General features: G+C 52.1%; 1 protein-coding gene across 4 annotated transcripts in view; it reads right to left on the minus strand.

The window, feature by feature from the left end:
• The window catches only part of GRK5 (G protein-coupled receptor kinase 5), a 212,070-nt gene that overhangs the window by 32,464 nt on the left and 156,304 nt on the right, over nucleotides 1-23,302 (minus strand). For all 4 annotated transcript variants that reach the window (XM_077877441.1, XM_077877442.1, XM_077877444.1 and 1 more), the window contains one exon: nucleotides 21,390-21,467. In XM_077877441.1, coding sequence (XP_077733567.1) covers nucleotides 21,390-21,467 — 78 coding nt within the window. The remainder of the gene's footprint in view (nucleotides 1-21,389; nucleotides 21,468-23,302) is intronic.

Consider the following 23,302-nt stretch of genomic DNA (forward strand, 5'->3'; position numbering starts at 1 on the left):
GCCCGGCCAGACAGTCCACTCTGCTGACAGTGAAGAGGACCCCCAGATGCTCTTAAGGATTGCTCTATGACCAACTCCTGGGACAGCTTAAGACAACAACACGTACCTTGGGGACACGGCCTTGAGGACACAGCTCTGCCTGCTGGGGGCTGCTCTCTCCTCTTCAGCCAGACTGACAAGACACACCTTGGCTTCCTTGAGGAACTGCAGGCTGCAGAGAGCCCCTGCCTTGCCCCTGAGATCACAGCTGGAGCACGAATCTGCACCTGCTCCCCTCTTTGGCTAAGGCTCCTCTCCACCACTTCCCCCCAGAGCTGCTGGGGAGCAAAGGGGGCGTTAAAGCTTTATCCACTGTCCGTGAGTGTGTGTCTTCACTCACAGGGGAAAGAACCTGCTCCACGTCCCTTCTCTGGAATGAGATGCTCACCTTAAATCCATCTCCTGTACCAGAGGAACTTGGGCCCTCACCTGGCTGGGGACAGGCAGCCGGCATTCGCAGCTGGTAGGACAGACAGCCCAGGCGAGCTGGGCTGTAACGCCCCCTCGGAATCTCTCAGAATATCTGCTCTTTTTTACCTCCTTCCCTGGTGCCCCAGACTCACTCTCTGCTGTTCCTGATGCTAACGTCACAGGTGCTAGGGATACAGTAGCTCCTGCTGTCCATGTTACCAGCAGGCACGACTTTAGGCAGCGAGACATGGAGGCTGCACGGGTGTTTTTCTGGGCTCCACAGCACTGTGAGCAGAGTCCCTCATGCCACTTGGCACACAGGGAAGGAAGAAGTGGATGCAGCAGGGGGCAGTCGGCCCCTCTTCTCCCTTTTGTCCCTCCCTCCAACCCAGTACATTCTCACGCTGCCGCCATTGCCTGCCTATGACCCTAAATTCTGACATGTGGCTGGTCTAAGCCAGACCCCTTTTGCCCTCCATTCCATCAAAAAACAGTAACCTCTGCAATACTCAGGCACAATATTGATGACCAGCAATGAATCGATGGCCTGGAGGCCTCAGGATTTCTAAAGAGAAGGTAACTAGCTGTAAAGCAGAGGATGGGGGCGTGGGAGGGGGGCGTAGAGATGGAGGTGGGGAGGGGGAGATCTGATTGGATGGAAGAGCCAACCTGCAAGGACTAGGCCTGAAGCTGTATTTATAACCCTCTGCATTCGCAGTGCATCGAGAGTGCCCACGTGCTTGGTCTGGTGACGTCCTGGCTAACTACCTACAGGGAGGCTCGAGCTGCCTCAGTGCCTCTTGGTGTGGCGATGGCTCAAGGCCCCACCCCTCCCGGGCTAGACCTGCAGCTTCCCAAGGGCCCTTCTGTGGGACCTGAAGCGGGACGATGCTGGGTATTTCAGGGACTGAGGCAGGAGGGAGGATGGCGGTGAGGAGGGCAGCAGCCTGGCCTGGGCAGCAAGCCACCCCATGATGCTTTACTCGGTTCTCAACCCAGGAAGCAGGTGCTGGTCGTCCGCCCCGCCCAAGGCTCTGCCTCTCAGCTGCTCCGACGCCCACGATCACTGACTTCACAGCAGAGACTCAGGACAGGCGACAGTCCAAGGCCAGCTCTGCCCCCACAGGCCAGGCCACCTAGCCTCGGCCGGCCCGGCTCTACCCACAGGTGGCGCTATTGAGCCCCTCACCGCGCTTCACTGCGCACACCCCACAGGTGGCCCAGCCTCCCCGGCCTCGGAGTGAGGAGGCCAGATGGCACACCTGAAATAATTACCAAGTGATTCATCTCAGATCTGAGGAGCGCAGCCTTTGCAATAACACTTGAGGGGAAAAATGAGAAATCGGCCTGGGAGGGGAGGCAAGTGCTGGACCTTGGGGGAGACGTCGGATTTACACAGGTGGAGGAGGCCAGGGTGGCAAGGGCTAAGGCCAGGAGGCCGGTGAAAGCAGGGAGGGCGTGTGTAGAGAGAGAAGGACTCATCTAGAAGATGTTCAATAAGGAGGAACAGCTGACACGGCGAGCTGCCATTTCTGTGAGCCTGGTTCTCACGGACTGCTGAGTCGTTAGCCCAGGGGTGGCATCGTGAAGGCCCTGCTGCATCTGCCCCCGCGCCCCCGGGCACTGCTGTCTCCCTCTGCACTGTGATGATTGGCAGCAGGAAGGGGCGTTATGTCCCTTGTGAGTGAGGAACTCCACATGTCTGAAAACCTTGCTCCTGAAGCATCTCCTGGCTTCCAAGTCTCTTGTTGAAAGATGGCAGGCTGGAGGAGGGATCAGCTATACGTGGCTGGTGTCTCTGGAGGCACTAAAGGATGGAGGCATGGTTGGGCTGTGAAAGGCTCTTCAGAGCCACCTCCCACACCTCCTTAGTAGCCGTCAATAATCCTGAAGTGCCCCTGGGGTCACCCTCAGAGCCTTCTGGAAACACATACCCTATACTTGTTCACAGATTCAGGGCCTGAGGTGGAACAGGAAGAAACAATCACAGAGGGCTCTCCCGTAAAGACCCATCAGGGCCCAGCTGGTTCAATCACTCATGGCACAGATGGGGTTCACTGAGACAAGGGGCCGAGAAGGAAGGGGACCCCTCCAAGGTCACACTGTGGCCCGTGGTACAGCCAGGGGTAATACTTGAAGGGGACCCATGGCAGGGCTGAGTGGATCTAAGTTGCCCTGGCCCTGAACCAGGTGTCCTTAGCCAATTCTAGGAAAGGACATAGCTTTGGTCTTGTTGGCCTCTTCAAATCCAGCTTGTCCCCACTCACAGATGAGACATGTATATACAGCAACCCTAAGCCCAGTAGCTCTCCCACCCACCCCTCTCCATCCCCACCTCAATGCCCTGCATTCAAGAATTCTCTTCTCTCACCCGCTACTACTTGGCCACCAAGGGAGTTTTTCCATACCACACAACACAGATGGTCTCCACTCCAAAGGACAAAGCCCACAGCCTTCTTGGCCCTGGTCCCAAATGCCCTTCTCAACCTGCTTCTCCCTTCTGCCTTCTGCTCATAGATGTTCATCCCATACTTGTCACTTCCTGGGAAGCTCTAGCTCTCCAGCTGCTGGACCTTTGCTCATTTGCTTGGAAGAAGCCCTTTCTGCCCCAAGGCATGTCCAAATTCCACTCAGTCTTCAGGACCCACTTCCAATACAACCTCATCCAAGTCAATTTTCTGAGCAGGTAAGACCTTCCACCCAATCCCATCTCCCAGAACAGGTGTCACCGTTACCATCACCATCACAGCCAATTCTTGAGCCCCTACTATATGTTAAGTCCTAGAAGCTTTACATGGGGTTGTCTTTTTTAATCCTCTAAAGGTAGATTTTAGTTATTATAATCTCCATTTTAGAGATACAGAAATAAACTCAGAGAAGTTAAGTAACCTGCCCAAAGTCACATAGCTAGCATGGGAGCAAAGACAGGATTGAAACCCAGGTAACCTGGTCAGAGAGCCTTATCCTTAAGCACCACCATGTCCTCCAAGAATGCCAGTCCTTCTCAGATCTCGTGAGGAGGATGTGACTTTGGTTTTGGAGGCTCATGGGGGCTGGATAACTAGATGAAATGAACTCTGCATGTTTGGGTAAACACTATTTGTATAGTGTTGTCGAACGTACCACACAAGCACGCACACACACGTGCGCACACACACACATGCAGGCTAATGGCCAACATATGCTTTGTTTCAACATATGAAAACATCCCACTGAGGGGCTCCATGCTCATTAGCAGCAGTTGCATCAGTGAACAAAAGGTCAGCCCAGGAGACCGTCCGCTCTATCTCCAGACGCAAGCACTTAGGGCTTAATGATGTGTATATTTTCATATGTGGGCAGCTGACATTCCCCATGTAAACTATTTGCAATTTCCCAATGTGGACAGACTCAGCTTTCAGGAAAAGCTGAGCGGGAAAAGGGGTTCTGGAGGGCCCCCTGCCTTCCCAAAAGGGCTGCTTAGAGGTTTGCCTGTTTGGCCCATACCAGGGTGGAGGCAGCTGTTTCTTGGGGGGCCACCTCCGTTTCCCATTTCTTTTCCAGGACAGGAACAGGGGAGGGACACTCCCATAGCCATACCCTGGCCACTCCTTGACCCTTCGCGAGGGGATCTGCGTCAGCCGCGGAAAGCCCTGCACACAGAGCCGCCAGGGCCTGGCTGTGGGCGGGGGCAGGCGTGGGACTCAGGACTCAGCAGGAGCCGAGGCCAGAGGTGGTTGTGGGCGCCTGGGAGGGGGGCCGGCCTGATAGTTAGTGAGTTTTCCACAAATTTATACTTCTGTTGTTCCCCAGAACAAGGCCATATGGCAGGGCTTGTTGATCCAGGGTTGCAGATGTGGAAACTGAGCTCTAGACAGCTCTTTGAAAGGCAGAAAAGTCATCTATTCTCATCTCCTCAGAACTGGGTATGATGCATGGTGAGCGGTTAGTACTCCATACATGCTCCTAGACAGAATAGTTAGTAAAAGGTAGACCTGAGATTCAAATCCAGGCCTGCCTAGCTCTAAAACTTGGGATCTCTCTGCTTTGCTGAAATGAACTGATGATGGCACACAGTAGGTGCTCAATGTATCTGCTGAATAAATGCGTGTGCATACATTCACAGTCATAGCAGGGAAGAAGGAAGTGGAGAGCATGGGTGTCTTGGCCATCAGAAGTACCCTCATGAGGTCATCTGGTCTACCCTAACTTTGTGACAACTGGGCCAGAGTTCTTTGGGACATTCTTAGCTACAACTGGCTGGAGTGGCTGTCTTAGGCATGAACTGGGGGCTGGAGGCTGGAGGCAGAGCCTGGAACTGCAGGGTTCCTCAGCCCATGTACAGCTGCTGGCTCTCTCCAGTTTCATTTCATCATATCCCCAGCCCTCCAATAAATTCCTTCAAGCAACTGGGAGTTAAGTATCTGCCACTTGCCACCAATAATCCAGACCAATTCACTACCTATAAAATTAGGAGCTAGGGCAGGTAGGTGACTAGGAGGACCTGCCAGATGGCACCCAAACCACCGGAGGCTTCCTCTCTCCTTGCTTTTTTCCTCCCCATCACCCCTCATGCTGGCTGGTTCTGAGTTCTGTGAACTAACTCAGCCCAGCCCGCCTGACTCTAGGGATGAGAACTGGGACTGGCAGGAGGTAGGCAAAGTAGGGCTCACTTCAACCCCCAAACCTGGCTTGAAATGAAACCTGCTTGTACAATCACGACCGTAAGACAAAGGAGGGAGTTTACTGAACGGCAGCCTTGGACAGTTTCCTCACTCGAGGCTTGGTTTAAGGTCTGGCTGACAGGAAGAAAAAGCACCATTCTTCCACCTTTTTAATCAAAACCTTCAGTGCCATGTGGAAAAGCCACTGCCGTGTACTCTGTGTCCGTCTAGAGCAGTTCCTCTCTCCGACCATGGCCAGGCAGGAGACACAATCCATGAGCCCCAAATAAGAACAGAATCAAAAGACAAAGTCAGGGTTTTGTTTTCTTGGTCACTGGGGAAAAATAAAATAGGCCAGACATATGCTCGTGAGCAGAGTATCATGGGGCTGGGGCTCCCTCCACTCATAGGGCTGGTGTCTATATCCTCTAGCTCTCAGCCAAAACATCCCCAACTCTTCCCTGAGTGTCCCCGTGGTCAGCTTGATGAGTGGACAGAAAGATGTAGGCCTACTGGGCAGAGACACAAGGCTGGACAGGCAGCTGGTGGCCAGAGGTTGTTGGCGTAGAAGCCAAAAAATGACACTTCTCATTGTGCCTCTTTCAAGTTCTAAGAGAGCTTACGGCTTCCCATCAGGGTGGGCACAGGCTCCAATCAGAAGCGATTCACTGGAGCAGAGACAGCTTAAGCTTTGGGGCCCTTTCCTTGCAGTCCTGGGAGCTACACAGAGCTCTCGGCAGGAGGGGAAGCATTTCTACAGAGGCATTTCTGCTAAACTGAGATTTCAGATAAAAAGCGCCCGAATCTCCAAGGCTCTAGTCATTGGTTTGTGATTTCTTTTCTCATTTTTGAGAAATATTCTTGTACCTAATATTCTCTTCCTTTTTGTAATGAGGACGGTCTTCAGGTTATTTAGACTTCAGTCCCCACAAAACCTGGATCTCCCCTTGTCTCTAACAGACAGCACTGTGTCTTAGAGGGGCCTTCTCCAGAGGGACACCCAGGAGTCCACTTTCTGCCTGCCACCAAGCCTTTAGGAGCCTGATCGGTGCCTTTATCTTTCTGTGATGAACAGCCAAAGAGCCAGAGTCTGAGGAGCTCACAGGCTCCCCAGAGCTTCCCGTGGGAGGAGGAGAAGGTGCAGGAGCCAAGCCCCTGACGTGGTGAGAAGTAACCCTGCGTCCTCTGTAAGGCCCATGATCCCATTATGACGCAGATACATGCGACCACCCTGGCAATCTCCTTAACTCTTTGGGCAATAATCCCTTGCACCACTTTGGGGGTGACCTTGGAAATGGCTGGTTATCCTGCCAGGCCAGGAAAACACTGCAAGGGATGGGAGCTGTCTTTGCTAGCAGAGCTGAGAAGGCGCTGTGAGCAGTCAGAAAGCAAAGAGCCCACTGCTTCTCCCACTGGGGTCCCTGCTGATTTAGTCCATCAGCCTCAAAGGCTTCCTGAGTGTCCATTCTGTGCTCAGGTCACCCGAGTTGCACCCCAAGGACCTCAGAGACCAACTTACTCGGCCACTGACAGGAAGGAGTTCGTGACTGCCAGGAACTAAGGATGGCTGAGTGCAGGGCCACCTCTCACCTCCAGGAGCAGAGCTAAGAGAGGCAGTCTCCTTGGACACAGGTGGCTCCGAAGCTGAGGTGAGGTCAGACCAGGGTCCAAAGGAGGAAGGGGGTTCGGCAGAGCAACCAGTTGGACCCCTCTTGTTTTTTAGCTCTTGGCATTTGGATACAAAATGTATTCTGAGATGTCAAGGGCTCTGAGAGAATCCTTTCTTTCTTTTTTTTAGAATCATTTCTTTTCCTGATGCTTTTCTGGACAAATTTAAGATGTCAGGATTGCCGCTGAGGACCCCAAACAGCAGACTCATGGAGTCACCGACCGAGTAAGGGGCCCTGAGGCCAGGAAGTGCTCTGAGCAAGCCCTGCTTCTGCACGGGGTTTCCAGCCCTTTGTGGACAGTGTGCCTGCTGACCTGGCCACCCCAAGCCACAAAGTGTCACGTTTCCTAGGTCAGCAAAGTGGAGAAACACAGCCCTTGAGAAATAGCCACAACCCTTCAAGAAGGGAAAAGCAGATTGGGGCTTAAAGGGTCTTGACCCGTATTTCCTTTGCTGTTCAAGTGGCTTCGCAGAAATCAGGAGGAAGGATTTTTCGGGGTCAGAAAGAAAGAGAGAGGAGGGCAGCCCCAGTGGCACAGCGGTTTAGCGCCGCCTGCAGCCCAGGGTGTGATCCTGGAGACCCCGGGATCGAGTCCCACATCGGGCTCCCTGCATGGAGCCTGCTTCTCCCTCTGGCTGTGTCTCTGTCTCTCTCTCTAGCTGTGTCTCTATGAATAAATAAATAAAATCTTTAAAAAAAAAAAAAAGAAAGAAAGAGAGAGGACATTTTCAAACATCGGCAGAATTTAGCCAGGGGCCCCGAGAGCTAGGCAATTTTAATGAGAAAGAAAGGAAAATACACGAGTGACCCTGACCCAAGGCCTTGACTCTTTACGTCAAAAGCAAGAAACGATAATTAACAAAACGAAACGTGCCTGGACGGGAGTGAGGGGCCAGCCGGGCTCTGTCAATTTGATAATCCCCGGCCATGACCCGTGGGGCCCAGAGCACTGGATGGGAGATGATGTGCTCTTTACGCAGGCCGCAATGACTGTCGGGATCAGTGTGAATTTCCCTGGCCAGTTGTTGAATCCAGTCCACTGTGCTCTGGGTGAGCATAGCCGTGTGCAGGTAACTCACGAGGGGAGCCTGGTCCGAAGGCACTGGTGTGCAGGATGCTCACGGCGGGGAGTGTCCCTCATTCATTGTGCGTGAGAGGCCAGGGCACAGCAAGCCAACTTTCCCTCTTCCAGAACACCCTCCCTCCCATTCCTCGGCTTCCAAATCAGCTTCAATTTGAAATTGTGTTGGAAATACCTCGGCCTTGGAAGGTTTTTCTTCAGTGAAGATTTCATTCCCTGGGGCTTGGGAATGAAGGAAGGGCAGGCATCTCCAAAGATCCAGGGAATTGAACCGAAACCCCCCCTGCCCCCTACCCCCCTACGATGTCATTGCTCTGCCTAAGGCCCATGGTTGGGGAGGGCCAATCAGGCCACATCGTGAGGCAGCAGAGCACAGGGACCAGCATGGCTGCCCATCTGGGGGGCAGATCGGGGGTGGGGGGGTGGTTACGTCCTCAGGAAGCCTAAGACTGATTTCTCTGACGCCAGCCATTCTAAAAAGAGGAATGCTGGGCCGGAAATACCATACACATACGCAGGAACGGGGATCAGAGGCGGAGCTGGCTCCACCGGCATCAAAGGAACACCCAATTTTCTGACCTGGAAGGTCACGAGAAAGGAAAGGGACCCAGACAGGCATGCTGTGAGGAGCCCCAGATGGCACATCAGCTTCAAGGATGTCAGAAGGAACTGAGGAGAAGTCAGGCTGTGGGCAAAGAGTGTATGTTTTCCAGGAAAGGTCATGGAAGAAAAATAAGTGTGTCTATTTGAAGGACAATTGCACAGTCGTTAAAAATGCTGTGCAGGGGAGACCACAACGTGAGACAATGCAAATGACATGGTGCCAAGTGGAAGACAAGCCTCAGGGCCGCCCTGAACAGGGCCAGTGGCTGGGCGAGGGCCAAGAGGGCACAGCCAGCGTGTACAGCCCACAGAAGGCCACACCCCTGCCCTCCCAGACCTGCTCTTTTCTGTGGCACCTGGGAAGCTGATTTTGGGGGCACTCTGTCTCTGGTGAACTTTAGAGAAGACAATGCAGTGGAGGAGAAAGATCATAGGCTCTGAATCAGACAGACTGGGCTGTTAACTCAGCTTCACTCTCTCTCTGTGCTTTTTCTTTTATTGTAAAATATACATAACGGAAAAATTGCCATTTCAGCCATTTTTAAGTGTCCAGTTCAGTGGCAATAACTATATTTATGATGACACCAACACTACCACCTTTTCCCAAAATTTTCTCATCACTCCATTAATCAGTAATGCCCCATCCCTCCCTCCCATGAGCCCCTGGTAAACTCTAATCTACTTCAGTCTTGACAGATTTGCCTACGCTGACATTTCATATAAGTGGAATTACACAATGTGTGGCCTTTTATGTCTGGCTTCTTTTACTTTGTCTGTAATGTTTTCAGGGTTCACCCGTGTGGTAGCCTGTTCAAGACTTTGTTCCTATTTATGGCTCAATAGTACTCCATTGAGTCAACAGACCACGTTCTGTTTCTCCATTCATCTGCTGAGGGGCACTGGGTCCTTTCCATCTTCTGGTGACTCTAAATAGGCTCCTGTGGGTGTATCTGTATACACCCATCTACTGGAGTCCTTGTGGTCAATTCTCCCAGTCTGCCCTCTCAACAGTTGGAAGACTTCCACCCAATGCAGAAGGGACAACTGTGTCTACTACACAGGACAGCCGTGAAGATGGGCCAAGATAGAGGTGTAGCATAGAGCATACAGTAGGTGCTAAATTACCTTACTTCCTCACATCTCCCCCATTAGAATCCACCCTTAGTAAAGGAAAGAGCTAACAATATTCCCCTTCAAGGGTCTCCATTTAAAAAGCACAAATGCTCAAATTGTGGAACTTATGGCACCAGCAGCTTCTCTGCTTTGCCTGGATGCTGCAACTGTCTCAGCATTTAGATATGTATAGACCCAAAGATTAAGAACCTCGGGGGAATTGAGGCCCAGCTGCAGGCCAATGACATAGGAACTGGAAAATGAAGTCAGTTCCTTCTGGTGCCTTCTCTCCAAGCTTCCAGCATGGGGTTATGGAAAGCCTGGCAAGGAATAGTTCAGTCTCCTCTTCTAAGCCATGTGACCCTTGAGGCTGAGGAGGGGTGCAGCCCCTCTCTGGGCCTCAGTTCTCTCACATAGGGAATGAGAAGATGGGTTTAGTTCAGGGTTTTTTGTTTTTTGTGTTTTTGAAGATTTTATTTATTTGAGACAGAGAGAGAGCACAAGTGGGGAGGAGGGGCAGAGGGAGAAGCAGGCTCCCTGCTCAGCAGGGAGCCTGATGTGGGGCTTGGTCCCAGGACTCCAGTATCATGACCCAAGCCCAAGGCAAATGCTTAATTAACTGAGCCAGCCAGGCACCACTTAGTTCAGGGTTTGAAGCTGGGTTCCGCCAAGCCAGAAGTATTCTGTAAAAGCCACGGCCTGTGGAGGGGGTGGGAGGCAAAAGGGAGTCCAGCCTCCAGACAGTTCAACTGTGGCTAGTCTCTGTCTTTGCATACTGGAAATCTGTAGCTAAAGCTATCTGCAAGGCCCTGGACTGGGTGGCCCCTGAGATTCCCCTGGGCACCAGGGCCTACCCCAGAAGGTATCCTCTGTCCTCTCGAGGTATATTAGAGGAACGATGCCCCAGAATGGGCTTTGGCCTCCTCTCCCAACGTACCAGGATTTCTGGAGGCTGAGGCCTCCATTCAGAAGGCGGCTCAAGCAGGGGGGGTCCTTCCTGGGGAGTAGTGTTGTGCCAGGCACTGGGGTGAACTTGAAATGACCCAGGAGCCCTCATAGGCCCAGCTTCTCCAAACAGTGCCCAGGCTCCCTTGGTGAGTGCTCTCAGGTCATTAATAAACCCTCAGTCAAAAAGAGACTTAGGCAGAGCCTGAGGCAGGGAACCAGGATAGGTTATCCTAGGAGAACACGATGGGGTAGGGTCAAGAGCACAGACTGAAGTCTCAACTTCCCTATCCGAGCTATGTGACCTCAAGTGAGTTACTTAACCTCTAGGTGTCCATATCTTCATCTTTAAAATGGAGATAATAATCCGTGGGATTGATGTGAGGATTAAATGAGTTATATTTAAAGCCTGTAGAATCATGTTTGCACATAGTAAGAGCCGCTCTTGGGACTGCAGGGGGGTTGGAGCGGGGTGGGCCTCTCAGATGGTATCCAGGCCAACCTCTTCACTCTACTGATGGAAACTGAGGCTGAGGGAGAGCCGGCTTCTGGCTGTGAGGGGAGTGCGAAGAGGCAAGAGGCAGCTTTCGGGCTCAGGCCCAGCTTCAATTCCCCACTCAGGCCAAACTTGGTGTTCTTAGGTAATTAACCCCTTAGAGCGTTCATTTCTCATCTGTTCAGACAACTGTTACAAGGACCGAGTAAAATAGGGAACATGAAGTTCCAGGCATGCAGTAGTTGCTCAGTAGATGCCAACTCCCTTCTGTCTTGTCCTAGGATAGCTAATAAGCACAAATGTGCCTTTATTTGTTTTGAATCCCGCTCTCTGTTGCTCCCAGAAATGGAAGAGGAAGAGGCCCAGCCTCCCCTTCCTCACTGTTGCTTGAGAAGACTCCAGGAAGTTCCTCTCCCAAGATTTCTTTTAAGTCCTCTTCCAGGGAGTCTTTTGCAGTGCTGTGGCAAAGTGGGAAAAGCCAGGGTGCACGGCCCAGCTGCCCCTCCAGCCCAGCTGCTGGCCCAACCAGATCCTGCTCTGGAGGGACTCAAGCGAAGATGGACTCTGAGCTCACTGGAATCATTGACAACAGGATGGAGATGTTCTTCTAGGTGCTGGGAGATCAATGAGGACCAAGCAATCTAGCAGAGATGAAATGCTGGGTCCAGGGCCAGTGTCTGGAAGCCCAAAGCCTGTGGAGGATGTGGCAGGCACTGGGAAGGGAGGGATTTATCCAAGCTACCCATATCCCATACCCTGGGTTGCCCTGGAGACCAAGGGTTGTTCAGATGGTTAGGACCAACTCCCCGCCAGCTCCCCGCCAGTCACAGAACCCAGAAGGGAGATGGGGAATGAACCTGACTCCCAGTCCAGTGCTCTTGGCTCTAGGTCATGCTGTCTCCAACAATAAGCCAACATTTATAAAATGCATCACAGCTGGGAGGTAGAATGTTAGCCTAGCATTTTCTGTAGATGATGAGATTAGGAGATTCAGGGACACAATTAAATAATACCAAATCACTAGGTGAAAAGTATTCCCTTTTCAGTTCTTTGAGCCTCCCATCATCAAGAAGAAAGTTTCAGTGTGGTGCCACCGTCTTGCTAACACATCTCCAATACTGACTAATCTCCCTTCCGAACAAAGAAAAAGGCAGCTTTAGGCTCCCAGCCTTAGGCAGGCAAAAGAGGATCCAGCTAGGATTTAACACCACTTTCCCCAGGTAGCTTTCTGTCTGACAAATCAATGCTGCCTTTCCAGGCATGTTCCTGACTCAAAGTTTTCTTCTGAAATTCACTTGTTCGATTTAATTAATTAATTAAATTTTAAAAGATTTTATTTTTAAGTAATCTCTATACCCAACCTAGGACCCAAACTTACAACCTCAAGATCAAGAATTGCATTCTCCACTGACTGAGCCGGCCAGGCACCCCGAAACTCACTGATTTTAAACAGAAAGTCATGAGTTCATTTAAAAGGAAAAAAAAGCTATATATATAAATAATGGTAAGGGAGGTACACAGATACAGCAAAGTCTATGCAGGTGCCATTGAGTGAAGGACGGCCATGAACCCATCTGTGCACCATAGTTATCATCCCCGTACTCAGATGGGGGAACTGAAGCTCTAAGGATGTATAGCAGGAAGGTGGCTGAACTGGGGCTCCAAGGACTCCTGGGGGCAAGGACTGAAGCTCCTGACTGCCCCCACAGCGGAGGAACTGTCCCCACCGAGAAACCAGTCACCTAGGGCAAGCCACACTACTAATCAGCTGCCCAGGCCGGGAAGGGGGAGGCGCCAGAGAAGTGAGCAGGGGGCCAAGGGGCCAGAGAAAGGAACCTGGAATAATTATTATTTCCTTTCATTCAAGCTCTTTACTTTTTAAAAGGTGGATGTTTTCCGGAGAGCCACACCAGCACTAGGAATAGATTTCTTTTGTGCAAAAAACTTGGGCTGCTGGGTAACTTCCCCTTAACAAGAACAAACTTCCCTGCCTTACCCTATCATTGTTTACAGAGGCAAAGAGGCCCGTGTCTGTGTGGAGCCCAGAGAACAATATCCTGCCGGGAGACCTCCGGCAAGAAAGTGCCCTCCAAAAGCTGCCCGCCCTGGGCATTCCCAGCATCCCACAGAGGCTGCCCAAGCTAGTTCATGTCAGAAGCCTGCCCCAACCCACCAGTGCATGTTGGCGTCCAGGCCCCTTAGCAGGATCCTCCACCAGGTCTGAACTTCCCCTGGAGTCTGCTGATACTATGTTAAAACTGGTGGCACCTGCCAGGCCTCAGTGACTGGACTGATGCAGTTCAAAGATGGAGACTTGGCACAACTGCTCATGGGCCCAATTAAAATGAATGATGGCAAGCCATCCTGCAAACAACTCTACGGAAGGAGGATACTCAGGGCTCACTGGAAGCCCTGCCTCCACAACTCTAAGCCAGCCTTTTCCCTTCCCAGACCTTGGTTGCCTGATCTGTAAAATGGGCACACTAATATCCAGTTTGGAGAGTTGCCATGGAAGGTGCAAGAGCAGGTCCATATGATGCCACAGCAGCGCTGGACATGGACGGCCTAAAGGATATTGTCATATCAACCAGGGGAAGAACTGGAATAATCATGAAGGACCAGGCCTGGCCCTGCTCTTCCCAACTGGCAATGGGGCTTTGGTTCTCCAAAGGAAGACAGATTCATGGGCCTAAAGAGCACTACGATTTGTTTACTCTGTCCTCATGTGCACCCTGTTCCCCCAAACCCTGAGGCCTTCTGACAAGGATAGATAAGACAAAATGAAAGCAAGTCATTTAAAAACAAGTAACAAAAATGAATCTGAGTTTTATCAAAATTAAAAACTGTTGTGCTTCAAAGGACACCACCACAAAAGTAAAAGGACAACTCATAGAATGGGGGAAAAATTTGCAGATCTTATATCTGACAAAAGACTTGTACGCAGAACCTACAAAGAAGCCTTAGGATTCAACATTAAGAAGATGAATAGCCTAATTTAAAAATGAGCAAGGGATTTGACTACACATTTCTCCAGAGATCTACAAATGTCCGATAAGCACATGAAAAGATGCTCAGCATCGTTAGCGATTAGGAAAATGCAAATCAAAACCACAATGAGATACCACTTCACACCCTCTGAGAGGAATGAAATTAAAAAGGTAGAAAATGCCAAGTGTTGGTGAGGATGTATAGAAATGGGAACTCTCTGGCACTGCTGGTGGGAGTGGTGGATGCCGCAGCCCCTTCGAAAGCAGTCTGGCAGGTCTTCAAATGATTAAACCTCGAGTTACCATGTGATCCAGCTATTCCACTTCTAAGTATCTACCCAAAGGAGATGAAAATCTATGTCCAGGCAGCAACTTGTTTATGAATGTTCAGGCAGTCTTATTCATGATAGCCAAAGAGTGGAGACAACCCAAGTATCCATCCATTGATGAGAAGATACATACAATAGGCTCTATCCATATGGTTGGGTATCATCCTACCATGAAGACTAAAGTACTGATACATGTTACAACATGGATATACCCTGGAAAGATTATGCTCAGTGAAAGAAGATACAAAAGGCCCGGCACTGTATGATTCCGTGTACATGAGATGTCCAGAATAGGCAAATCCACAGAGACAGGAAGTAGATTAGTGGTTGCCAGGGGCTGGGAGGAAAGGGAAACAGGGAGTGACCGCTAATGAGTACAGAGTTTCTATTGCGGGTGATAAAATGTCCTGGAAGCAGATAGTGCTGGCGGTTGTACAACTCCGTGAATATTTTAAACCACCGAACTGTACACTTTAGAAGGATGAATTTTATGGTATGTGAATTATATCTCCATAAGGCTAATATTTGAAAGTCTGTAGTGATGGATGATATGTAACACTGCTTTTGTGATCACCTGTTACTATTTATTACTATAATTAAAAACACTCCCCTGGTCCACTCCAGCTCAAGCAAGCCTGCCCCCTCCCCACCCCACACACATCCCTCAAACACCTGTATCACCTCTGGTCTGCAGGTACCAGGAAGGTGAGCTGCCCAGATCTCTACAGAGCACAGCATACAAATCTGATCCAGCCAAGGGGCCTCTGGGCAGCTTCTCTGAGCTGACACACTTTTGAATATTTCTAGGACATGCCATACTCATGGCTGTCTCACTGACACCAGAGACTCGCCTGTCATATAGACAATGTTTCCAGTTTAGGGGTTGAGAAGGTAGGCAGGAAGCACTACACTTCCATACACTTCCCCGAATCTTTTAGCCTCTGTTGCTGGCCAGTGGAGCTTTAACAAGGCAGTTAATGCTTATGTGCTTCCTTCACTCCTCTCCTCCCCTTTGGCAGTGACCAGGAGGCAACATCTTCAAGATGGTGGGGTCACAAGAGCAGCCAGGGCCCCTGGTCTTCAACCAAGAGAGCTGAAGACCCAATCAGATTGTGCATAAGAAAGAAAGAATCTCTGTTGTGTGAAGCCCCTGAGATTTGGGGGTTGTTTCTTGTGACAGCTAGTATTAATCATCCTGACGAATGCATCGCCTTCTAATGAGCCTGGCCTCTCTGGCCAGCCTCTGTGGCTGGGGGCCCTCCAGACCCCTCCTTGGCCTCTCTCAACTCCACAGCTGGAGTTCATGTCTGAATGATTTCCTCATTCAACAGCCGAATTTTGAAAGCACAGAGAGGAGGGGGAAAGTCAGACACCAGCCACCACTGAGTGAGTGTCTAACACGGACCAGCTCCTGGGCTCTGTCCTTGCTGGTGTATCTGACCCTCGCGGCCACCCCACTCACTTGACAGATGAACCACCCGAGGCACTGGAAGGCTAATAACTTTCCCAAGGCCATGCAGCTAAAGGAGGGTAAGTCTGGCTTCCGACCCAGGTCTACCTGGTTCTAAAACACCTTCTCAAAGCACTCTGCTATCTCTGTGTTAGATCCCCAATACTTCTGGTGCACTCCAAAGCCCGCCCAGGGCTGGTGTCTCTAACAGGCCTCAGGGCAAAGCTTGCAACTGATGCAAGATCTGGGCAGCGTCCAAGGAGTGGGCTTTGCCTCCTGGGAAGGAAGCCTTTAAGCCAGGGTGTGAAGAGCATCATCTCACAGGGAATGAGAATTCAGCACCAGGCATAAGCTCTGGCTTTGAACAGGGACTTTCCAGCCAGACTCTCAGCAAACACACCATGTCAGACACCGGGGAACATGAGCCAGCCAAGTGGCAGCTCCCCAGGAAAAGACACGAGGCAGGCAAGGTGAGGGGCCCACAGAAGGAAGCTTCACAGGGCCCCGTACTGTCTCAATGACTGAGAGCCGTGAGTCTAGCCCCGCACGGGGGATACCCAGAGAGCAGATGCCATCACCTCTGCCCAATGAGCAAATAGCCCCGCCACCTGTAGCAGTGACCTTCGTCCTATGTGCTCTGTCCCTTTATCTTCCCTGGGGGTTGTGCAGCCACTCAGCAACTCAAGATGAAAGCCAGGGAGTCACCTGGGACCCCTGCCTGTTCTCCTTTATGTCCCTCACCCGGCCATCCCTCAGGGGCTTCTCTTCCTCCTAACATATTCCAAGATCCCTGGGCCACCACGTCCCTAGAGCTGTTGTCCCAGCACGGGGCACAGTCATTCCCACAGCATCTGCAGCAGCTCCCTAGATGGGCTTCTGCCTCTAGTCCTCCCCCTCTGCTTTTCTCCTCCATGTGATCAGAGGGACCAGCCTAAACTGCCAATGGCCTGCAAAGCCCTAGTGGCTCCCAATGCCACCAGGACGGTGCCAAACTCCTCAGCATGGCTTGCCAGGCCCGGCCACCCAGAGGGCCTTCATCCCTCTACCTTCTACGCCTGCTATACTGACCACCACACACCCTCTCCACCTCCATAGCAGGGTTTCTCAAATTCGGTGCCACTGACACTTAGGGTCAGACAATTCTTTGTTATGGGGCTGTCCTGTATGTTATAACGTGTCCAACAGCATCCCTGGCCCCATTAGATGCCAGTAGCACATCCTCCCACTGTGCCAGTAAAAGGGATCTCCGGACACTGCCAACCGTCTCCTGGGAGGCAAAACAGCCCCAGATGAGAACCACTGCTCTATACCCATGAAAGGCCGTTCCTTTCATTCATTTCTGGCCGCCACCGCCGCCTCCGCCGCCTCCTCCTCCTCCTCCTCCTCCTCCTCCTCCTCACGTTAAAATCTGATTCAGCTGCATCACCTCCCAGAAGCCTCCCTAGCTCACTCAGGCTAGTGTAGGGGCAGCATCTCAGGACGCCTCCCCGCTTCCCTTTGCACAGTTCTACCACTGCTCCTGTCACACTGCAGCTGACTGATCCACTGATGTGCTGTCACCGTCCTCTGCAAGGCGAGCTCCTCAGGACCACCCCCACCCTGCCCCGGGCATGGAAGCACTGACCGCATGTGCCTGCAGAAGTACAACAGGGCAGCGTGCTCAGGGACCACCCAGGTAGTGTGGTGGCTTCTGATCAGAGGCAGGGGGCTGTGTGCAGCCAAGGTATCAGGCTGAGGGACACAGAAGGGAGAGAAAAAACAGAGCAGGGGTCTAGGTGAAGGGCCTTGCAGGGAACAGCCAGAACAAAGGCCGAGGTGTGGTCAGCAAGATGAGACTGGGGATGACATGGCCGGAGCCCAGTGTGGGGCCTGTGGGAGAGGTATCTGGAGAAAGGATTTTGAAGCACAAGGAAACCAGGTCATGAAGACCTTTGGATGTTTTCTGTAGCCACAGATGTATTCAGCAGGATGTAAAACTGGGGGGGGGGGAGGGGGTTTATGGTCAAATAAGTTTGGAAAATGCCTTGTCTGTAATCAAACAGGTTTCTTTACTGCAGGACTTCTCAATCCCTTCGATAGGCTCACATGCCAGGTGAATCTTTACAAGGGGAAGGTACCGCAGGTAGTGTCACCTAAATGTAACTGACTACAGAGCCTCTCAAATGATCCATGTCCTTCGGCCTACCCGTTGGAAACACTGCTTGGAGCTGAGAAACAGGGGCTATGACCTGAAGAAGGACTCAAGGTAACAACAATCTAGGTTTGGGGACAGTGGCTCTGGGAGTTCTTCAAAGACCTGAGGGCCAGTGCTGGGGCCTCAGCCACTAGCTCAACTCCTCTCCCAGTGCCTGGCTCCCCAGCCCCTGGGGCATCTGCTGCCCTGAGAAGTGAAAACAGCTCCCGAGTGACTGCCTACAGGAAGGACTGGGAGGCAGTGCGAAATTTATTGTAGGAAAACAGTCGCCCCACGGGACTGCTTCGACCACCTCCCCCAGGCCCCTGGGCCACAACATATGGTGTGGTTTAAATTTTTAAAATTGAGGAGTACTTAAGGAAAAAATGTTGGCAGGCTCTGAGGCACTTGTAAAACCATTTGAGCTAGATGAGGAGTCTGGGCCCCATCCTTCTAGGAGATGGAGGCAGCGCTGAGCAGGGGCAGGGAGGTCCAGAGAACAGGATGGGGTCTGCCAGCAGAGGCTTCTGGATGAGACAGGCCAGGCGGGGAGAGAGTGGAGCAGCCCCCTGCTGCAGCCCGTGGACGGGCTGAAGGAGCCAGTAGGGCTGGACAAGGGACCCACTTCATCCTCGGGGTAGATCACAGCTGGGGCAGGGGCAGCAGGAGGGCAGTGAGGGGCCAGGTGTGGGAAAACAGGGCACCACAGGCTCAAGTCCTGGCTGCATTACCTGGGACAGTGACACCCCATCTGGTGCCTCCCCGTACTCATCCCTAAGCTGGAGCCAGTGCAATCCCCTCACATGGTAGCATTAAGGTCCAGGTGAGACAGTGTGTGCACACAGTGGGTCCTCCATACCTGTTAGCTGCCATTGTCTGGGGGGCACACAAGTGGGCAGGCAGCCCCAAACCAGGTGCAGATGGAGAGCTGGACCAGCAGAGCTGAGGCACTGTGGAAACTGCTCTTGCTGAGGCCAACTGAAGAGTCTATTAGCTGAGTGGCCATAGTGTGTTACCCCCCTGTCTGGGCTGGGAAGGCCACCTGTATACCTGTCATCTCCCGGAGGCCAGAGCCATCACAGACACTACTTAGGAGGCATCTGGCATTCCACAGGTGGCTGAGCCCGTGAGCTATGGCTCTTACCCACCCTGGGGTATTTACGCCCTAGGACGTGCTTCCTCTAAGCTCTGGGTCCTGTTTCTGCCCAGGGTGTTCATGACATTTCAACCAGTGGCCGGGAGATTGAAAGCAACCTGTCAGCATCTGCCAGCTTGGGGGAACGGGGACCCTGCTCACACACGTCTCTCAACCACTTTCAACCTAAGTACTTTTACAGATGCCAATGAGGCCTCTATGTGGAACAAATCAAGGCGTAGCTGCCCAACGGCCCCTGCCCCACAGATGACGTGGGCAGCCACATGTGCCCGGGGCCAGGGCTGGTGCAGAGCAAGCTGGCCCTGCCCAGCGTCGAGGGTGGGGGGGCGGGGGGGCAGAGGTGGGCAGTGGTGTGAACGTGAATCTTCTCATTTTGGAAATGTGCAGAAGTACTGGGAGTGCTTGCCCATCACATGGAGAGAAATGTACTCATAAAGGAAGCAGAAGCAGAGAGATACCGAGGAGAAGTAGTGAGAGCATGACAAGTAGGGACGGTGGCTTGGCAGGAGTGGGAAGAAGTGACACAGGAGACCTTTCTGGATGTGAGGCTGAACTGGTTGCACACAGATGTGCCCAGCTGCCTGCAGATGCTGGAGATGAGCACAGCCGCTCCAGAATAGAACCTGGTGTGCTACGAGAGACCCCGGGGGTGGGGGAACCCCATATGCTCAGGGCCCCCTGAGGGGACAGTGAGGGTGTGAGGTGGGACTAGAATCACTGAAGATTCCCTGGGACCCTTGCTGAGAACATCGAGGTGGGGTTTACATGCCTCAAGGGACCACCATGTCATGTAGATAAAGTTTATAAAAATATGCAGAGACGGTCTGTATGTGCAGGGGCGCGGAGGCCTGATTTTAAACTCTGAAGTTTAAAATTCTTTACATTCACTTTTCCACTGTGAGTGTAAAGCTCTCAGGTCCCCCGGATGCCCCTGCAAGGGGGCTGCAGGCTGTCAGATGCCCATGTCCTGCTGCAGGAGTTGTTATATGTGACCTGGATTCCTTGTGTCCACAATCCCGTCTCCTGAGTGGAGTCACCCTGAGCAGCTGCAGCAGACCTCTGTAACTGCATTCTGCTTTAATGTAGCTGTGAAGGCACCCCAGCCATGGGGCAGCACCCCACAGGAGGCAGGCCGATAGGGCAGGGGCTGCCTTTTTTCCAGGGGCTGAATGTCATATCCAGGGAGTCTCCATACCACATTGTCAACACCTCTCTCTCTGACTGAAGCATCTCCCATTTTTCTCATTCTTCGGTTATCTTGTGACTCACTTGTCATTCCCTCCACTTAGGCTTGGAGAAAATGGAGTCTGTGAAAGTCCGATTTGCAGGGACCCTCTGACATTATCTGGTAAAGCCTCGCCCATTTTACAGCAAAGAACACTGAGCCCCGGGGAGAGGAAGACCAAGGTTGCAGGGTAAATTAGGGGTCAAGCCGTTTCCTGGCCTGCATGCCTGTGTGTTGCCACTCCCTGCCATACCCTGTGGGGGTGGACTGACAGGACCCTGTCACAATGGCTGTGGTAGCCCCAGTCCACTAGCAGCTTGGGACAGAGGCAGTGCCCAGGCCTCTAGGAGGTAGGTCTGGCAGGGAAGGCCACTTTTAAGAAGTGGAAACTGAGGCCCAGTGAGGGAACAGGACTTGTGTGAGTAGAACAGCAGAGACTAGAACCCCAGGCTCGCAGGCCAAGTTTTGAACCAGACGGAGACCACATTTATCTGTCAAGTTGGGGATAAGAGGAAGAGGCTCCAGGAAGGCAAAGCCACCAGGACCCCAGGGAGTGGTGCTAACTCTATGCCTTCCTCATCGGGTGGGTGTGTTCCTGCAGTCGGGTCATGGTGGCCTCTCACCCTTCAGGATACTCCAGGACATACTTTAGAATACTCTATGTCCTGTATGTATTCAACCAATGTTGTTTCTGGCAGCACAGCCTCTGTCTCTTCATTTCCCTCTTGGTCACCTCTGGACCCCTCCCCTATACACCAACCTCTCCAAACCACCACTGCCGGGCCTCCATGAGTCCATCTACACTTGGGTGTGGGCCGTGGGTAGCACGAGGCCCCTGGAAGGGACTGGGCCCCAGGAGGCAGGCCTCCTGCCTGGCCCACCTGCCTTGGCCTTGCCAGTCTTGGGCACTCTCTGGTGGAGGATGAGAATGCTAGATCTCTGGAGACCAAGGGCAGCCACCAGCTGGGTGCTTTACAGCTCCCCACATGGACTAGCATGGATCTGGGGCCCATATTTCTCTAGAAGGTTTCCCATTCCTCCTGCTGTGGGAACCGGGTGGCCTCTTACCTTCGGGGTAAGGTACTTGGTCATAATTTCCTTCCCTTTTTCCCCCAGTTTTTCATCTGGAGTAACTTCATATTCTGCCTGAAACAGAAGAAGGAAAAGAACAATAACAGATCTTCTCGTGAGCTTCTGATAGTTACACAAGCTTCGCGGCCCCTGAAGAAGACACCATGGAGGTCACGTGACCAATCCCTCCTTCATGGAACAGGAAGCTGAAGCTGGGACTGGGGAGAAGAGCTGGCTGAGAAGCCCTGACATCCAGCCCAGCCTACTCTACACCATCCATGGACACGTGCTTATCAGAACAGGTGCTCTCCTCTCAGGCTCCATTCCGAATCACCAGGAGCAAACGCTGGTGCTCACGTCCCACCCCACCCCACTGAACTCCGATGGACCCTCTGGCCATGAGGGCAGGGCTCCGGGCAGCTGGGGTTGAAAACCACCAATTCAGAAAAATCACAAGAAGCCACTGGAAAATAATGAGCCACCAAACTGGAAGGCCCCCGAGAGGCTGCTTCAGGTCACTCAGACCTTCCAGCTGTATGACCTTAGATGATTTCCTTAACGTCTATAAATCCCAGCTTGGAAAAGCACCTATGACAGGGCAACTGTGTAGACAGAATGTGACAAAGCTCTTGCCTAGAGCCAGGCACATAATAATACTCAATGAACAGTGCTAGAATCATCACCATTGTCGTTACTATGCCTTGCAAGAGAAAAGGCTGGATGGATGCCTTACCTTTTGCAGCTTTTCAGCTTATAGAATGAACATACAGAGATTTTTCAGATGTTCCTATCTGAACCTCACAAAAGCCCAGGTAGCGATGTGGGAGGGCAGGGTCTGCTACTACACCCCTTCATCTGCTTCTGAAGAGCAGGAGGTTCAGCCCACTTGCCCAGAGTCCCACAGGGGAGGTGGTGGGAGGCTTCAATCGCCAAACCATCTCCAAACCGGAGCTCTTTCTCAACAACTCCAAGGAATTTAGGGCTCCAGATCGCTGGCCAAGTCAGCCTTTGGGACCTCCAAAGGCAAACCTTTTAATTTTCCTTGACCTCAAGAGGGGCTCCCTCTCTCACATGTGACGCACTTGCCAAGAGGATTAAAGGCCTCAAGTTAAGAAGCCTGGGTAAGCCTGCCTTTCTCATTTAGACAAGAGAGCTAATTGCAAATTGTTATAAATGATTTCAAAATCCACCACCCAAGGATGTGTCAACCTCTGTCCAAAAGTACAGCTATTTCAAAAGAGACAGAGGAAATGACATCAGCAGAGACAGACTGAAATCGGCACCCCAGCCTCCCGGCCCAGCGCAAGGCAACCCCACAACCCAGCATCTAGGGTCCACTTTCACCCCCAGGCCAATCCAGAAGACCCTCCCGGAAAGGGGGGCCAGGGACGGCAGCACTTGGATGCCCAGATACGCAGCCGGGCACATTTCCATCTAACATGAGTGAGTTTCCTGTGTTACCATTTCTCTTCTAACAGAGAATCAAGACTCGGTGATTTTCTCCAAGGAAGAAACGTTAACACTTCAATCACTTGGATCACAGGGCTGTGGGATAATGGTTCTGGAAAGAATCCAACCCCCTCACTTTACAGAGCTAGACACTGAGGCTCAGAGAAGCAAAGGACTGGGCCCGAAGTCACACAGCTGGTCATAGCAGAGCCCGGACAGGAGCATAAGCCTGCTGGCTTCTGTCAGCCACCCGCCTCAGGACAACCCCCTCCACACCATGAAGACTAGCCCCGTGGGCCTGTTTCTTGTTGGAACTGATTTGGCTGATGATTTCCTGAGACAATTTAAGGAGAGAAGGTGGCTCTTTCTCACTGAGTTTTTCCTGTTGTTTTCTCCCCCGATGCTCCCAGCCTCCCCGCAAAACTAACACGCAGGTGGGCACACCCAACACAGGATGCAGT

Source organism: Canis aureus, chromosome 29, assembly GCF_053574225.1.
Source record: "Canis aureus isolate CA01 chromosome 29, VMU_Caureus_v.1.0, whole genome shotgun sequence".
Lineage (NCBI taxonomy): Eukaryota > Metazoa > Chordata > Mammalia > Carnivora > Canidae > Canis > Canis aureus.